The sequence below is a fragment of the Doryrhamphus excisus genome, chromosome 21 (assembly GCF_030265055.1).
Source record: "Doryrhamphus excisus isolate RoL2022-K1 chromosome 21, RoL_Dexc_1.0, whole genome shotgun sequence".
Classification (NCBI taxonomy): Eukaryota; Metazoa; Chordata; class Actinopteri; order Syngnathiformes; family Syngnathidae; genus Doryrhamphus; species Doryrhamphus excisus.
The window spans coordinates 4,892,246-4,909,843 of NC_080486.1; the positions used below are offsets into that span (position 1 = coordinate 4,892,246).

General features: G+C 38.5%; 2 protein-coding genes across 13 annotated transcripts in view; one reads left to right on the forward strand and one right to left on the reverse strand.

Moving 5' to 3' along the window:
• LOC131108488 (uncharacterized) overlaps positions 1 to 16,207 on the reverse strand; it is a 94,501-nt gene extending 78,294 nt beyond the window's left edge. The window contains exons 1-3 of one of the 2 annotated variants that reach the window (XM_058059459.1): positions 15,864 to 16,207; positions 15,627 to 15,719; positions 14,030 to 14,211 (exon numbers count right to left, since the gene is read on the reverse strand). In XM_058059459.1, the coding sequence (XP_057915442.1) occupies positions 14,030 to 14,211; positions 15,627 to 15,688 (244 nt within the window). In that variant the 5' untranslated portion in view covers positions 15,689 to 15,719; positions 15,864 to 16,207. The remainder of the gene's footprint in view (positions 1 to 14,029; positions 14,212 to 15,626; positions 15,720 to 15,863) is intronic. The other variant, XM_058059460.1, reaches the window with a different exon arrangement.
• pigm (phosphatidylinositol glycan anchor biosynthesis, class M) overlaps positions 1 to 17,598 on the forward strand; it is a 123,078-nt gene that overhangs the window by 90,505 nt on the left and 14,975 nt on the right. The window contains exon 15 of one of the 11 annotated variants that reach the window (XM_058059482.1): positions 10,837 to 10,951. The exons of the other annotated variants lie outside the window; for them this stretch is intronic. The gene's annotated coding sequence lies outside the window, so the exon portion shown is untranslated. The remainder of the gene's footprint in view (positions 1 to 10,836; positions 10,952 to 17,598) is intronic. 11 annotated transcript variants of the gene reach the window in all.

The window sequence follows — 17,598 nt, forward strand, 5'->3', positions numbered from 1 at the left end:
AAAGGAAAGAGGAAGCAGAAAAGCCTGAGCGTTGGCATTTAGCCTGATCACGCACTCCTCATGAAGCGCATGAGGGAGGAGAATTTTTTTTTTTTTACTTCACAGAGGTCAGAGAAAGAAGCAAAAGGGCAAAAAAAAAGGAGATGATGGTGGTTGCATCATCAGGGCACAGATTGAGATGTTTGGGCGCTCCTCATCAATACGTACTTAGTGGCCACCAGACGTTATCTGAGAAGCGATGAGAAGGTGTGAGACTCGACCCAACGCATGGTTTGTTTGTTTGTTTGGAAAAAAAAAAAAGCGTGAAGATTCGTGCAGCGAGGGCCGGTGACATTTGGCATTTAGCTCCGAGGGCTTTAACGCACGCAGCATTCAAAGGTGCGATTGGCCCAACGCAACCAGGAACGTACGTTTAAGTCACAGCGCCGCACGTTGACACTTGGGTTAAACTGATTCCTGGTGATTGCTAGCTTGGTGTGTTTTGGGTCAAACAACACGGGGGGGGGGGGGCAAATACAAAGGGCGGAGGTTTCGACCTTTGATAGGTTCGAGTGTTCGCTTGGGAAAAGATGAAGACAGACGTAACAAAAGAGTCAATGGGCTGTGCAGGACAAGCACAAATACCCTACACCCACTCAGCCACCACGCTAATGAGAGCTAATACATCAGCAGAAAGTGAAACCTCGCAAGTTTCGGAGGTCGTACGATTCACAATCCAACCAAATACTTCAGGAAAATACTCTAAAACAAAAACATTGAAATTTGTAAGCTTAGCTCCGTTTTTCCTTGGCCGCATGCAATAATGTGCTAGCAACCAGTGGTGGAGCTCTGCTCCTTTTTTCCTTGGCGACATACCAGGATGTGCAAGCACAGATTGGTGGAGCTCTACTCCTTTTTTCCTTGGTGGCATGCCGTGATGTGCTAGCAGCCATTGGTGGAGCTCTGCTCCTTTTTTGCTTGGCGACATACCAGGATGTGCTAGCACAGAGTGGTGGAGCTCTGCTCCTTTTTTACTTGGCGACATACCAGGATGTGCTAGCAACCAGTGGTGGAGCTATGCTCCTTTTTTCCTTGGCGGCATGCAATAATGTGCTAGCAGCCAGTGGTGAAGCTCAGCTGCTTTTTTCCTTGGCGACATGCAATAATGTGCTAGCAACCAGTGGTGGCGCTATGCTCCTTTTTTCCTTGGCAGCATGCTGTGATGTGCGAGCAACCAGTGGTGGAGCTCTGCTACTTTTTTCCTTGGCGGCATGCAATAATGTGCTAGCAGATAGTGATGGAGCTCTGCTCCTTTTTTCCTTGGCAGCATACCCAATAATGTGTTAGCAGCCAGTGGTGGAGCTCTGCTCCTTTTTTCCTTGGCGGCATGCAATAATGTCCTAGCACCCAGTGGTGAAGCTCTGCTGCTTTTCTTCCTTGGCGGCATGCAATAATGTGCTAGCAGATAGTAGTGGCGCTCAGCTCCTTTTTTACTTGGCGGCATGGCGTGATGTGCTAGCAACCAGTGGTGGAGCTCTGCTGCTTTTTTCCTTGGCAGCATACCTAATAATGTGCTAGCAGCCAGTGGTGGAGCTCTGCTCCTTTTTTCCTTGGTGGCATAACGTGATGTGCGAGCAGCCAATGGTGGAGCTCTGCTCCTTTTTTCCTTGGCGGTATACCATGATGTGAATTGATGTGTCATTGGTGAGTGACATTTCAGCACCTCTGCACTATCCGCTCCTGCGTGGCTGGTGGAATTACCTTAGCTCCTTTTTTCCTTGGCGGCAGGAGACGTGTCATAGTGATGTTTTTTTTTTCAAATGTGATGTTTGGAATCCCGTATATAGTATTTAGAATGCAGTCAGAAGACTGTTAGAATACTGTTGGATATTTTTCCGCCTTGCTACAGTCACTTTTATTGCAAATGCTTTTCCGAAATCGGAGTAGAACATCACTCAATGGTGTCCCAGGAGGGTAGTAACGTCTACTGTGTTTCGTTAGCGATTACACTTGCTTCATTTTGACAACGCTGTGCTGTCCGGGGTCACTAAAAGTTTAGTAAATACAAAGTCCATCCATAACATGACCCCATTTCACTTTCCTGCCCGTAAGCAAAAAACGCTTTCACCCAGTGTAGGCATTTCCCTTTTTTTTTTTTTTTTTTGCTAAACCTTCAACTGACTTAATTTGATGCACAGGTTTGATATGAGACGGATTAACCCAAATACTTTGCAAAAAGGGGTCCATTCTGCACTTTCGATTTGGAGATAAAAGAAGACTAGACTGCTTTAGTGTATACGTTTTTTTTTTCTATTTCCTCTCCCGCAAAAGTAGTTACAAAACAGTCTGCTGTCTGTGGAATGACGTCACACGTGGTCTATGCCTGGTCTTTGTGGACTCCCTCTTCCTCTTTTAATGCATTTTAATGATCATCTCGTTATGTCGTCTCGTTATGCCTCCTACATGGCAGGTTTGAACGCAGCATCCTTCTATCAATATATTCACTATCTCTCCTCCAGACCATCTCAGTCTGGCCTCTCTGACTTTATCTCCAAGGCCTTTAACGTGTAATGTCCCTCTGATGTACTCGTTCATGATCCTATCCATCCTGGTCACTCCCAATGAGAACCTAAGAATTTTCATCTTAAATAATCTTTGTAATTTTTTTTCCTCATATGTTATAACTTTATTCCAATAATATTGTAACTATTTTAAAATGTTCATTTTGCCGTATTTTGACATTTTTTTCTTCTTTATACTCCAAAAATAACATTATTTTCCATCATAATATTACAAGTTTATTCTCAGGAAATTGAAACTTTTTCCTTAGAATACGACTTTTTGACTTTGTGCTCATAAAATGACATTTTGATGACAATGTCCCTCTGATGTACTCGTTCATGATCCTATCCATCCTGGTCACTCCCAATGAGAACCTCAACATTTGCATCTTAAATAATCGTTGAATTTTTTTTCCTCATATGTTGTAACTTTATTCCCATGATATTGTAACTATTTTTAAAATGTTCGTTTGCCGTATTTTGACATTTTTTTCTTCTTTATGCTCCAAAAATAACATTATTTTCCATCATAATATTACAAGTTTATTCTAAGACAATTGAGACTTTTTGACTTTGTGCTCATAAAATGCCATTTTGATGACATCTGATATTTTCTGATAATTTCTTTTCGCAATTCTGACTTTTCTCATAACATTACAACTTTTTCTCCAACTTCATTTTCTAAATGTATTCTTTTATTAGTTTGTCATATTACTTTTTTGAATATTTAAATGTAATTCTGTTATTTTTCCTGATAATTTTACATTATTCTTGTAAAACGACAACATTTTCCCTTATCTTTTGGCTTTATTCTAGTAAAATTACTTATTTTTTTCTGTTTTCTTGTGAAATCATAATTTCAGAATGTGACGTGGGATAATAAATAAACAGCAGCGGGTCGCAGAACTTTGGACACCCCGGTTTTAACGGAATTATGGAAGATATTACAAAGAAATCAGCACATTGCCATCCGTATGGGCTTTGCAACAGGAGTCATCACTAATGGTAATGGTAATGGTTTAATTTCATTTGAACATGCATCAGATTACAATTGAATGCATCACATAATCAGTTCACAGTTCCACATGTCCGAAAGGAGTAGGAAGAAGCAAAGCTTATTAAATCCTACCCCTCCATCTGGTACTTTTACAATCAGTAACTGTTACATTTGTTCACTTCCTGCTTTCCATAATACAGTTTAGGTTTTTTTTAATTAATTAATTTATTTATTATGGACTGGCCCAGTAGCCAGCCCATAGACTGCTACTTGCAGTAGCAGTCTATGGGCTGGCTACTGAGCCAGCCCATATTGTTATTGCTTGTGGTGTTTAGTTATTTTTCTTCTTATTATATCTTAATCTTCCCATTTTTGCGCGCGTAATGCGGCCAAAACCGCAAGAAGGACCCCCACACATGTTACACCGTCGGAATCGTGACGCTCGGGACTACAGCGGTATTTATTTTTTGGAACGTTTCGTGTAACCATGGCGACGCTATTCGCGATAGAAAAAAAAATCGGCCACTAGATTAGGTACACCATTCTATTTTTAGAACAGCCGCATTCCAGAGAAAACGAGAATTTACAGACTTTTCACAGCCTTGTAGCTCAGCCATACGGCCACGTAGAAACGTGATTGATGGCTCATTTTTGAGATAAACGTCTGAACTCTCTCTGTGGCTAAATGCTAATTGCTAGCATGTTAGCATGTTAGCATTTAAGCTAATTTACTCATGTCTAAAGGCAAATACACACATGGCATGATATAGGGAGGTTATAGGACGACCTTGGCACTTTCTAAACTTGAGGCTCTCTTGCTAGGTGCTAGCATGATAACTGTTAGCATGTTAGCATTTAAGCTAATTTACTCACGTTTAAAGGCAAATATACACATGACATGATGTGGGGAGGTTATAGGACAACCTTGGTAGTTTCTAAACTTGAGGCTGTCTTGCTAGGTGCTAGCATGTTAGCCGTTAGCATGTTAGCATTTAAGCTAATTTACTCATGTCTAAAGGCAAATACACACATGGCATGATGTAGGGAGGTTATAGGACAACCTTGGCAGTTTCTAAACTTGAGGCTGTCTTGCTAGGTGCTAGCATGATGACTGTTAGCATGTTAGCATTTAAGCTAATTTGCTCATGTTTAAAGGCAAATACACACATGCATGATGCAGGGACGTTATAGGACATCCTTGGCACTGTCTAAACTTGAGGCTCTCTTGCTAGGTGCTAGCATAATGACTGTTAGCGTGTTAGCATATAAGCTAATTTACTCACGTTTAAAAGCAAATACACACATGGCATGATGTGGGGAGGTTATAGGACAACCTTGGTAGTTTCTAAACTTAAGGCTGTCTTGCTAGGTGCTAGCATGTTAGCCATTAGCATGTTAGCATTTAAGGTAATTTACTCATGTCTAAAGGCAAATACACACATGGCATGATGTAGGGATGTTATAGGACAACCTTGGCACTTTCTAAACTTGGGACTCTCTTGCTAGGTGCTAGCATGATGACTGTTAGCATCTTAGCATTTAAGCTAATTTGCTCATGTTTAAAGGCAAATACACACATGCATGATGCAGGGACGTTTTAGGACATCCTTGGCAGTTTCTAAACTTGAGGCTGTCTTGCTAGGTGCTAGCATGTTAGCCGTTCGCATGTTAGCATTTAAGCTAATTTACTCATTTCTAAAGGCAAATACACACATGGCATGATATAGGGAGGTTATAGGACAACCTTGGCACTTTTTAAACTTGAGGGTCTCTTGCTAGGTGCTAGCATGATAACTGTTAGCATGTTAGCATTTAAGCTAATTTACCCACGTTTAAAGGCAAATACACACATGACATGATATAGGGAGGTTGAAGGACAACCTTGGCACTTTGTGAACTTGAAACTCTCTTGCTAGGTGCTAGCATGTTAGCCGTTAGCATGTTAGCATTTAAGCTAATTTACTCATGTCTAAAGGCAAATACACACATGACATGATGTAGGGAGGTTATAGGACAACCTTGGCACTTTCTAAACTTGAGGGTCTCTTGCTAGGTGCTAGCATGATGACTGTTAGCATGTTAGCATTTAAGCTAATTTGCTCATGTTTAAAGGCAAATACACACATGCATGATGCAGGGACGTTATAGGACATCCTTGGCACTTTCTAAACTTGAGGCTCTCTTGCTAGGTGCTAGCATAATGACTGTTAGCGTGTTAGCATATAAGCTAATTTACTCACGTTTAAAGGCAAATACACACATGGCATGATGTGGGGAGGTTATAGGACAACCTTGGCAGTTTCTAAACTTCAGGCCCTCTTGCTAGGTGCTAGCATGGTAGCCGTTAGCATGTTAGCATTTAAGCTAATTTACTCATGTCTTCAGGCAAATACACATACGGCATGGTGTAGGGAGGTTATAAGACAACCTTGGCACTTTCTAAACTTGAGGCTCTCTTGCTAGGTGCTAGCATAATCATTGTTAGCATGTTAGCACTTAAGCTAATTTACTCACGTTTAAAGGCAAATACACACATGACATGATGTGGGGAGGTTATAGGACAACCTTGGCACTTTCTCAACTTGATGCTCTCTTGCTAGGTGCTAGCATGGTAGCCGTTAGCATGTTCGCATTTAAGCCAATTTACTCATGTCTAAAGGCAAATGCACACATGGCATGATGTAGGGAGGTTATAGGACAACCTTGGCACTTTCTAAACATGAGGCTCTCTTGCTAGGTGCTAGCATAATAATTGTTAGCATGTTAGCATTTAAGCTAATTTACTCACGTTTAAAAGCAAATACACACATGGCATGATGTAGGGAGGTGATAGGACAACCATGGCACTTTCTACACTTGGGACTCTCTTGCTAGGTGCTAGCATGATGACTGTTAGCATGTTAGCATTTAAGCTAATTTGCTCACGTTTAAAGGCAAATACACACATGCATGATGCAGGGACGTCATAGGACATCCTTGGCAGTTTCTAAACTTAAGGCTGTCTTGCTAGGTGCTAGCATGTTAGCATGTTAGCATTTAAGCTAATTTACTCATGTCTAAAGGCAAATACACACATGGCATGATGTAGGGAGGTTAAAGGACAACCTTGGCACTTTCTAAACTTGAGGCTCTCTTGCTAGGTGCTAGCATGATAACTGTTAGCATGTTAGCATTTAAGCTAATTTACTCATGTTTAAAGGCAAATACACACATGGCATGATGTAGGGAGGTTATAGGACAACCTTGGCACTTTCTAAACTTGATGCTCTTGCTAGGTGCTAGCATGTAGCCGTTAGCATGTTAGCATTTAAGCTAATTTACTCAAGTTTAAAGGCAATTACACACTTGGCATGATGTGGGGACACTATGGGACTGCATCAACTTTTTCCGTACTTGAGGCTTTCTTGCTAGGTGCTACCGCGGTAGCCGTTGGCCCACCGGGCCCGAGGTTCACAGCACAGGTGGCCAGTCCATCAAAATTTCCGCGGGAATTTTCTAGTTTATTTTAATAATGCACCTCGTACCGAAGTACGAGGTGATATGACCATACAATGACATAATGGGTACCATAGTAACTGTCAATATAGTGATATATATAGCCCATCATGACTGGTTGAAGATTCTTCATCCTTGTATTTAGCATACTTCTCTTGTAGAGAATTATTGGATGACATTTTTAGCTAATTGGTTATTTTTAGCCTTATGCATTATTTTAGCTGTTTGAAGATGAACTATATCAGCAAGTTGAAGTATTTGTGATTTTAGAAATAAGGAGTTAGTATGTTCTCTGTAGGCGGCATTATGAATTATCCTTACTGACCTTTTTTGCAGTACATTTAGCGTGTGAAGATTGCTTTTATAGTTATTAGCCCATATTTCCACACAATAAGTAAGATATGGTAGAACCAGAGAGCAATAAATCTAATGATGTTTTATGTCCCATTTTATTATTCTATCACCTTCACCAGGCCAGACCTTCATTCTATGGGCATACCCACCGCACCATACCAAAATCATAAAAACTCCCAATAACAATAAGCAATATGACAAACCAAACCAAACTGCCATGTTGTGGGGGTAAATCTGTTTATCTGTTTGCAATGTGTCCAACCAACGTTAACCCCAAATACCACAGATGACCCTCATGACTCTTTAGAACTGGAAAACGTCACATTAAAGAGCCTTTTTCAAGTTTTCCACGACAATTTTCAACGACACGGCTCTCATCACAAGCCCTGAGGCTTTGTGGTCACGCCACAGCATCGGGCATCAAAACGAAAATATGAGAAGATCGCAGACGGAAAAGACGCAAGGCACTTTTACTAGCGTTAGAATTCCAAAAGAGATTATAATAATTACGCTGGATTCGCTCTTAAATGTCCTGAATGAAGTGAAGCCATGTAAGGTATCAGATGTTGACACCATGACGAAGCAAACAGACTTTAAAAAAAGAATAAAAAGCCACTCATGAGGAGAATGAAGCCAATTGGGGCAGAAAAAGAAAAGGAGGTTTAGTTAATCCTTAGAGTAAATATTTAACAAGATCAGCAATTACAGCGGAGGCAGGGGCCTAACGTGGAAGAGGAGGGAATTACAGTCAGCTGACACACACACACACACACAGGCAGAAAGAATTAGACAAAAACTGCAAGCGAAGCAGGCAGGGCACAATAAGATTGGCTCATTTTGCCATTTATTGAAATCTTAAGGACATGTTTGTGGCGTATAAATATGCTGTAGATTCAGAATCATCTAGTAGTTAGCAGGGGCGTCACTAGGATTTGAGGACGGGGGGGGCGGGGGGGGGCTTAGCCCCCGGGTATGCACAGGATATGAATGAATGTAGTAGACATTAGGAAATCCAAAAAACAAATATACATATATATATATATATATAATTACATGATTATATTATATAATAAGCATTATTATATTATGAATTAGCCTATTATTATTACTATCATCATTATTCTTCTTCTGATTATTACTACTACTACTACGACTACTAGTAGTAGTAGTAGATTATAAATTAATGACAGGTAATGTGAATATTTATTTACTCCTATTATTGCCCTATTATATAAAATTTGTCAGATTTTTTGGATAAAAAAATAAATAAAAAATATTAAATTATTTAGGGGCGCTTAAGAACATATTTTAGGGGGTGGAAGCCCCCCTAAAATATTGCTTAGCCCCCTGGAGATGCACACGATATGAATGAATGTCGTTGACATTAAGAAATCCAAAAAACAAATAATTAACAAAAAACGGGATATATATATATGTATATATATTATTATATTATTATATTATTATATTATTATATTATTATATTATTATATTATTATATTATTATATTATTATATTATTATATTATTATATTATTATATTATTAATTAGCCTATTATTATTAATACCATCATTATTATTATTCTGATTATTAATATAGATTATAAATTAATGACAAATAATGTGAATATTTATTTTTCACTCCTGTTCTTGCCCTTTTGTATAAAATTTGTCAGATTTTTTTGGTAAAAATAAATAAATAAATACAAAATAGTTTAAAGAAAGCCCCCCTAAAATATGTTCCAATCCAAAAAACAAATAACAAACAAGAACCGGGATATATATATATATATATATATATACATATATATATATATATATATTATAATCATTATTACATTATTCATTAATTATATTTTTTATTATATAATTAAATAATAATAAATAATAATAATTAAATAATTAGTTACTTTTTTGGTTAAAATAAATAAAAAACCTATTTAAAAAATATCAAATGATTTAGGGGGGCTTAAGAACTGAAGTCCCCCTAAAACAGGCATAGTGACGCCACTGCTAGTTATCTTTAAAGCCTTGTCAAGAAGCTACAGTACTGCCCTAACTTCACAAAGACCCCCCAGTGGCCATGAAGAAGAACTACACCACAGGATTAATCATTCCCTCCTCAGGTTGTGATTATTAGAGGACACATTCTCCCAATGAGAGGGTGAGGCACCGTTCTTCAGTGTGCCGACGTGCACGAAACCCAAAAGCTCCACTTCCACTCTAATTATTCTCATTAGTGGAGCATCAAACGACAACGTGGTTGGTCAACTGCCGCCGCAGATAACAAGACGTCTGACAGAAGTAGAGCAGAGCAATAAGAGGGCCTTGATGCGTGTGCAGAGCGCCGTTCTGAAAATGAAGCACGTGTGTTGTTTTTAGCCGCAGTGATGCACGCGGGTCTGTTTAGCAGGTCCCTGAACACACCTTTTAACACTGTTGTAAGCCGTTACTTATCTTCTTCCTCCGAGTAGTACGGGAAAGTAGCTAATTTGCATAATTGCATACTTCCTGCATGTTGATGACACATTCAGGGGGCGTCGAGCACACCTCTGCAAACGCCTTCTCGTCTGATTTTGGATCAACATTTGCAATAAAAATAATTGTTATGACTCTTTAGTTAGCATTGTTCACTTGCAACAAAGAAAGCTAACAAATGTAAATTGCTAACACTACCATAGGTATGAATGTGAGTGTGAATGGTTGTTTGTCTATATGTTCCCTGTGATTGGCTGGCCACCAGTCCAGGGTGTACCCCGCCTCTAGTCCGAAGACCCTTGTGAGGATAAGCGGTAGAAAATGAATGAATGAATGAATGAACATGCATGGGCATTTGTAAATAACTTTTTTTAGGTTAGCAAGTGTTAGCAACAGCGCCCCTAGTGTTTTGGATAAGAATTGCACATCACACACTCAGCAGGGACAAAGAGTGTGCTAAAAGTGGACCTATTATGCTGTTTTTTCGACCTTTTGTGGTCCCCTATAGAGCAGCTACACGCAATAACCCGCACAGAAAACTTTCTAGATCTTCCAGAAACTGCACCTATTCCAGCTGTATTTTGTGCTTCCTGCCAAAACAATCTGTTTCAATTTATTCCACCCACGGCCCGCCTTCAGGCATGCCCATGATTGGCCCAAAGTGCTTCCTAACTATGAACCATATAAGGAAGTCTGACTCTCTGTGACATCACAAATGGACAGTTTTACCACGCCTTTTGAAACCAAGCGTTTTGAGCCATCCCAAACTTTTTTCAGGACTCACTTCCAAATGCTCAAACCTCATTATCTGAAACTTTGGCATCTTTTAATATGAGAATACAACATTCTAACTACATTTATAGGTCAGAAAAGTGGAAAAAGCATCATCGGTTCCCTTTAAGCAATATTTTTAAGACTTATTTATACTGCTTTTCTGCCTGAAAATCTGAATTTGCCACTGTATGTTTTCAGAAGCAAACAAAGTCATTCAACGGCGCATTGGGATAGAACCTTTACCCAGGAAAAGTACATTTAATGCGTCTGATTGTTGACTTAGCATGACGGCTAAACCAAACTAGCCAAACAGGTGAGTGAATGACAATGGCTGGATTTTGTGCTTCCTTCCAAAACTATCTGTTTTGATTTATTTTACCCACGACCCGTCTTCGTGCTTCCTAACTATGAACCATATAAGGAAGTCTGACCCTCTGTGACATCACAAAGGAACAGTTTTACCACGCCTTTTGAAACCAAGCGTTTTGAGCCATCCCAAACTTTTTTCAGGACTCATTTCCAAACGTTCAAACCTCATTATCTGAAACTTTGGCACCTTTTTAATACAACACTTTAACTACATTTATAGGTCACAAAAGTGGAAAAAGCATCATCGGTCCCCTTTAAGCAATATTTTTAATAATATAATATTCAAAGAAACGTTGACATTTACTCATCGGTATCACGGCATTCCCATCCCACAGGAAGCTTTACCGACCAGGGCGAGTTAGCTCCGCCGATCTGGTTCACGTTGCTCGACGTTTCTTTGTCAAGCAAGTTTAAGGGTCAAGGGTCAAGCATATGATACAGACGTACAACTTGTTTCCTAAATCCCCCTTACATTCACTAGCATCTGTGCTTCAATTGCATTCTGCTTTGAGTGCAATATGAGGAGTAGGATAGCCTGAAAATAACATTTAATTACGCCAGCCCGGAAAACACAAAAGCGATGGTAGGGATTTGGATTCAGTTTCCAAACAAATAATAGCTCATCGTGTTACCGTCTGTCATATCGCCACAGATACTTCATAGCTAAGGAAATCATCCTCAATTGTTTTGTCAACTAAAACGGCAACACATACTAATACTATGAGTGCAATAGAAAATGATAATGTTACATATTTCATTGGTGAAATACATGTGGACTACGGCAGCTAGCATGTGACCATTAGCTTTAGTGGATGTATGAACTTGTAATGCAGTGGGACCTGTTTATGGAAACTGGACATTGTGGTCTCACTTTACAATAAGGTACACAAAACACAGTAGTTACTGAGGAACTAATGACCAAGGCACATACACTTAGAGTAGTTACTGAGGAACTAATGACTAAGGTACATATGATTAGAGTACTGAGGAACTAATGAGGAACTAATGCATACAGTAGTTACTTAAGAACTGAGGCACGTACATTTAGAGTAGTTACTGAGGAACTAATGACGAAGGTACATACATTTAGAGTAGTTGCTGAGGAACTAATGACTAAGGTACATATGTTTAGAGTAGATACTGAGGAACTAATGCATACAGTAGTTACTTAAGAACTAAGGCACGTACATTTAGAGTAGTTACTGAGGAACTAATGACTAAGGTACATATGTTTATAGTAGATACTGAGGAACTAATGCATACAGTAGTTACTTAGGAACTAAGGCATATACATTTAGAGTAGTTACTGAGTAACTAATGACTAAGGTGCATATGTTTAGAGTAGTTACTGAGAAACTAATGACTAAGGTACATATGTTTCGAGTCAATACTGAGGAACTAATGCATACAGTAGTTACTTAAGAACTGAGGCACGTACATTTAGAGTAGTTACTGAGGAACTAATGACGAAAGTACATACATTTAGAGTAGTTACTGAGGAACTAATGACTAAGGTACATATGTTTATAGTAGATACTGAGGAACTAATGCATACAGTAGTTACTTAGGAACTAAGGCACATACATTTAGAGTAATTATTGAGGAACTAATGACGAAGGGACATACATTTAGAGTAGTTACTGAGGAACTAATGACTAAAGTACATATGTTTAGAGTAGATACTGAGGAACTAATGCATACAGTAGTTACTTAGGAACAAAGGCACATATATTTAGAGTAGTTACTGAGGAACTAATGACTAAGGCGCATATATTTAGCGTAGATACTGAGGAACTGATGAAGAACTAATACGTACAATAGTTACTTAGGAACTAAGACATACATTTAGAGTAGTTACTGAGGAACTAATGAAGAACTAATGAAGCGCTAATGAGGAACTAAGCCACATTTAGAGTAGTTAATCAGGAACTAATGACTAAGACATACATTTTAGAGTAGTTACTGAGGAATTAATGAAGAACTAGTTTATAGTTATTGAAGATTGAACTAATGAGGAGATATCGGGGTAACAAATTAACTAATGAATGAGGAACTAATGAGTGGAGTAGTTGCCGAGAAACTCATACATACAAATTTAGAGTAGTTACTGATGAAGTAATGAGGAACTAATGAATAGTTATTGAAGAACAAATTCAGGAATTAATGAAGAACTAATGAGGAGGAACTAATGAGTAGAGTAATTGCAACCAAAACATATACATTTTAGAGTAGTTACTTAGGAACCAATGAAGAACTAATGATTAACTTATAATGAACTAATGAGCAGAGAAGTTACTGAGGAACCAATGAGGAACCAATGAGTAGAGTAATTGCTGAGCAACGAATGCACATACATTTAGAGTAGTTCATGAGGAACTACAACCAAAACATATACATTTTAGAGTAGTTACTTAGGAACCAATGAAGAACTAATGATTAACTTATAATGAACTAATGAGCAGAGAAGTTACTGAGGAACCAATGAGGAACTAATGAGTAGAGTAATTGCTGAGCAATTAATGCACATACATTTAGAGTGGTTAATGAGGAACTAACAACCAAAAAATATACATTTTAGAGTAGTTACTGAGGAACCAATGAAGAACTAATGAGGAACTAATAATAAACTAATGCGCAGAGAAGTTACTGAGGAACCAATGAGGAACTAATGATCAGAGTAGTTACTGGGCAACTAATGCCCATACATTTAGAGTGGTTAATGAGGAACTAACAACCAAAAAATATACATTTTAGAGTAGTTACTGAGGAACCAATGAAGAACTAATGAGGAACTAATAATAAACTAATGCGCAGAGAAGTTACTGAGGAACCAATGAGGAACTAATGAGCAGAGTAGTTACTGAGGACTAAGGCACATATGTTTAGAGTGGTTACTGAGGATTTTGGTTTCTTGATAGCATTTTTCTGGGATGGCGTGTTCCACTGTAAGTGCTGCGTGTTTTACACCGTATATATTTGATTTAAAATAGTTCCTACACTTCTGTGCAATAATCTTCCTTACCTTGGAAGAAACTCTTGACGCGGAGGTAGGAGACAGCGAGACGCAGCACGGACAATTTGTCCAGTTTGGAGATGACATCCGGGGGGAACGGCAACAGGCTGGCCAGTCGGTCCAGCTCTGCGTTCAGCCTGTCCCGGTGCCGCTTGGACGGGTTTGTTTTCTCATTAGCAGAGGACGGCTTCCTGGTGAGAGGCATGGAGATTGAAATGAAACACTGAAAAAGCCAAACACAGCAACCATTTTTTTTTTTTTTTTTACCCCTACACACTCTCTCGGCCTGCGCTTGGAAGCATTTTTGCAGTGAAAGACAACCAAACTTTTTGAAGCCATGCAACTGTTAGTGTCATTTTAACAATCACACCATGACATTTAAGGACCTTTTTTATAAAGCTTACACTGTCAGATGCCCGAGCCCTGATGGTCTTGCTCTACAAAATAAAACTCAAATTACTAACATAACTCATCATTCAAGTTCAAATTTTTTTTTTCAGTGTTTTTGGAGCATGGAAAAATAGAAAAAGTCTCGGATAAGCTGTCCCAAGCAGAGACACATGACCATCTTTCATTGCGTGCACCACACAAAACACATTTGTTCCTCCTTACAATGACAACAAATGTCTTCACGGCTAAACAAAGATGATTTATTGGACTCTGTAGTAAAACTGTCCTGAACGCCACACCAATTATACTCACACATGGTGTAAAAAAAAAAAAAAAAATCCCCTGCGACTTCTCTTCTTACTTTTAACCGAACAAACCTTTATAACTTAACCAGCTGACTGCATTATATATTTACATCTATATAAAAATCTACATGCAATTGATAATCATATCATTAATAATCGTCGACATATACTTTGGATTAACTTTTAGATTTACTGGCGTGGGTTTTTTTTCTCGCTTGAACTGAAATTTGTGGCATCATAAGTCACCGCAGGGTTTCCGATGAATAATTTAGAGACCTTAAAATTGAAGCGCAACATGCAGGATTATGGGAATATGACCCATAAGAAAGATGTACTTCTGCTATATGACTGATTCATATTGGGTAAAAGTATTACTAAATTAACTAAATTTTGTGATTAATACTACAAATTATTATTATTACTATATACATTAATTCAATATATACAGTAATATTAGTTGGATTTTTAGTATTTAACACATATTGGTTTTAATTGCGCATTTAGTGTTTACTGCTTTTTTGGGGGGGAAGCCATATCTTTAAGATAAGTCACATGACCGTCACATGACAACCAATGCAAAATGTTTTCTATATATGTCACTTAAAAGTGATTTTATGAGTTAAAGTCATGCATAAAAGTATATAGGACACATTTGAGTATTGATTGCAATTAATCTAAAATTAATCTTAAGAGGCGTGATTAAAAATAGAAGAAAAAAAAGCCATGCTGTACATTAAGAACTTGTCAACACCATAAGACAAATTTGCACAGTGGCTCTTGAGCCTGCGGGTGGGAAACATGTGCAGAAGTTAGCAACATATCAGCTGCTTTGTCAAGTTTTGCACTGTTTTTGTAGTCATTTTGCACATCAGTGAATACATTAAAAAATAATAATAATAAAAATCCTTAACTGCTTTTGGATGGGCTTCCTCCGCTTTCTGCCCGCGTACATGCAGTCTCCAGGGGGGATCATGGTCTTGCGCTCCGTGCAGGTAACAGGTGCGCTGTGTGTGTATGTGTGTGTTTATATATGTGTGTGTTTATGTGGAGACACAACAGAAAAGACTTGTGCATGAGATGTCATTTATTATGCAGGTAAAGCAGTTAAATTACCATTAAAGCAGGTAAAGAGTTCAAAAAGTACTTACCCGGTTACTGCGTGGATGCCAGTTAAGTCCAGTATAATGTTGCAGTGTGGTCACATGAAGTGAAAGAAAAAAAAAAAAGAGATGAGTCTTGCCGGGTGTGCACCCACTCCTCCAAAGTGATAAATCCACAGGAAATTCAAATGGATGGTGGAGGTGTTTTGAGAGAGCTTCATGGGCTTTGCACTGCGTCCATGCAGATGTTGCCTGATGCTTTATAACCACAATGGAGTCGCCTTCACTTCCTCGCGTTTCAGGTGGCAGATTCCTCTGAATGACATGTCGAGCTCTTCGCACGCAACTCCCCGCCTCGCAAACACACACACACACACACACAGGCTTTCTTACCATACACATACACGAGGTTTGTGGTGCGTTCAGGTCACGTCCGTATATTGGAGATATCGGTGGTCATATTATAGTATGGGTGTTTTGTTTTGAATTTGGGGATATTAGTTCACTTCATTATCTACATGTGTTTTTAGGCTATTTTAACTAACGTATTTAACGTAAATATTTTTTTACGTAAAATAACAATTTAAATTACGTGACTTAATATGGCTGTAGAGTCACTACCAAAAAAAACACATAAAAGCACAGACAAGAGTGGACATTTCCGCCATGTTGGCATTGACTCTGTTTTTAATAATAATAATAATAATAAATTTTATTTGTATAACGCTTTTTAAAATACTCAAATACGCTTTACAGAAAAATTTAGTTGAATAAAAGAATAAAATACAACATTCATTCGTTTATACACAGCTAAAACATGGATAAAAGCGTCTATTTTTAAATACATTCAAATGTAAAGTTAGTTTAGGTTTTTACGAGGGACAAGTGAAGAGGACAGCAGCCCAATCCGACCCCGGTTGAGAAGAGGGGCGGGGGGACGCACGAGGCAGCGCACGCGCACACAGCAACGCGAGGGGAGGGGTCACACGCTAAGGGCAAAGCGCGGGCTTGCCAGTCAGTCGTGGCGCGCGCTCACACCGGGAATGTCTGCGGTCGGCGACGCTGACGAGTCCGAAATACGAAATATGCTTCTTTTTTTTTTACGAGGAGACTCGAATGTGATAATTTCACCGAACCGGACCGAGGTTTTGTATGTTTCTGTGTTAAATCAGCGGATATTGTGTTCTTTTAACGGCGTTTGGCTCTCTGGAACATATTTAAGCAAATTCAGTGAAGCGGGGAGCTTAAGACGGAAGTGAAATTATGTCTTCAAAACAAGAGCACTTCGGATACATCCAGAGAAGAGTTTTGTTTTTTATTTTTTAGCTCGGGGTTGTAACATTGTAACAACTACTCTATAGTACTACCGCGGTGATAATACTTCATCTTAAATCACACTTCTCATACTCTAATGAGTTTCGCTTTGACTCGGTGAGACTCTTTTTGTGAATTATTTTTTACCGGAAGTATTATATGTCTTAACAGGTATATTGAGAGTCATAGTGGTCGTCATTCCAATTACATTCATTGTAATAGCATTAAAATGCACTGTACGTTTAGCACTGTGCTGCACTGCCCCCTACTGTCTCAATGTAAACACAACACATGATGATGTCTTAAGTATATCATTTTTTTATATAAAACAAAATGGATAAAACAGAAAAAAATAGTTTTACTACAATCTTTCAAGTTTCAGTAACTGTAATATATTATGTAATATATTTTTAATATATATGATAACAGTACAGTAGTAGTATTAGCACTATTAACATTTAAACTTCTA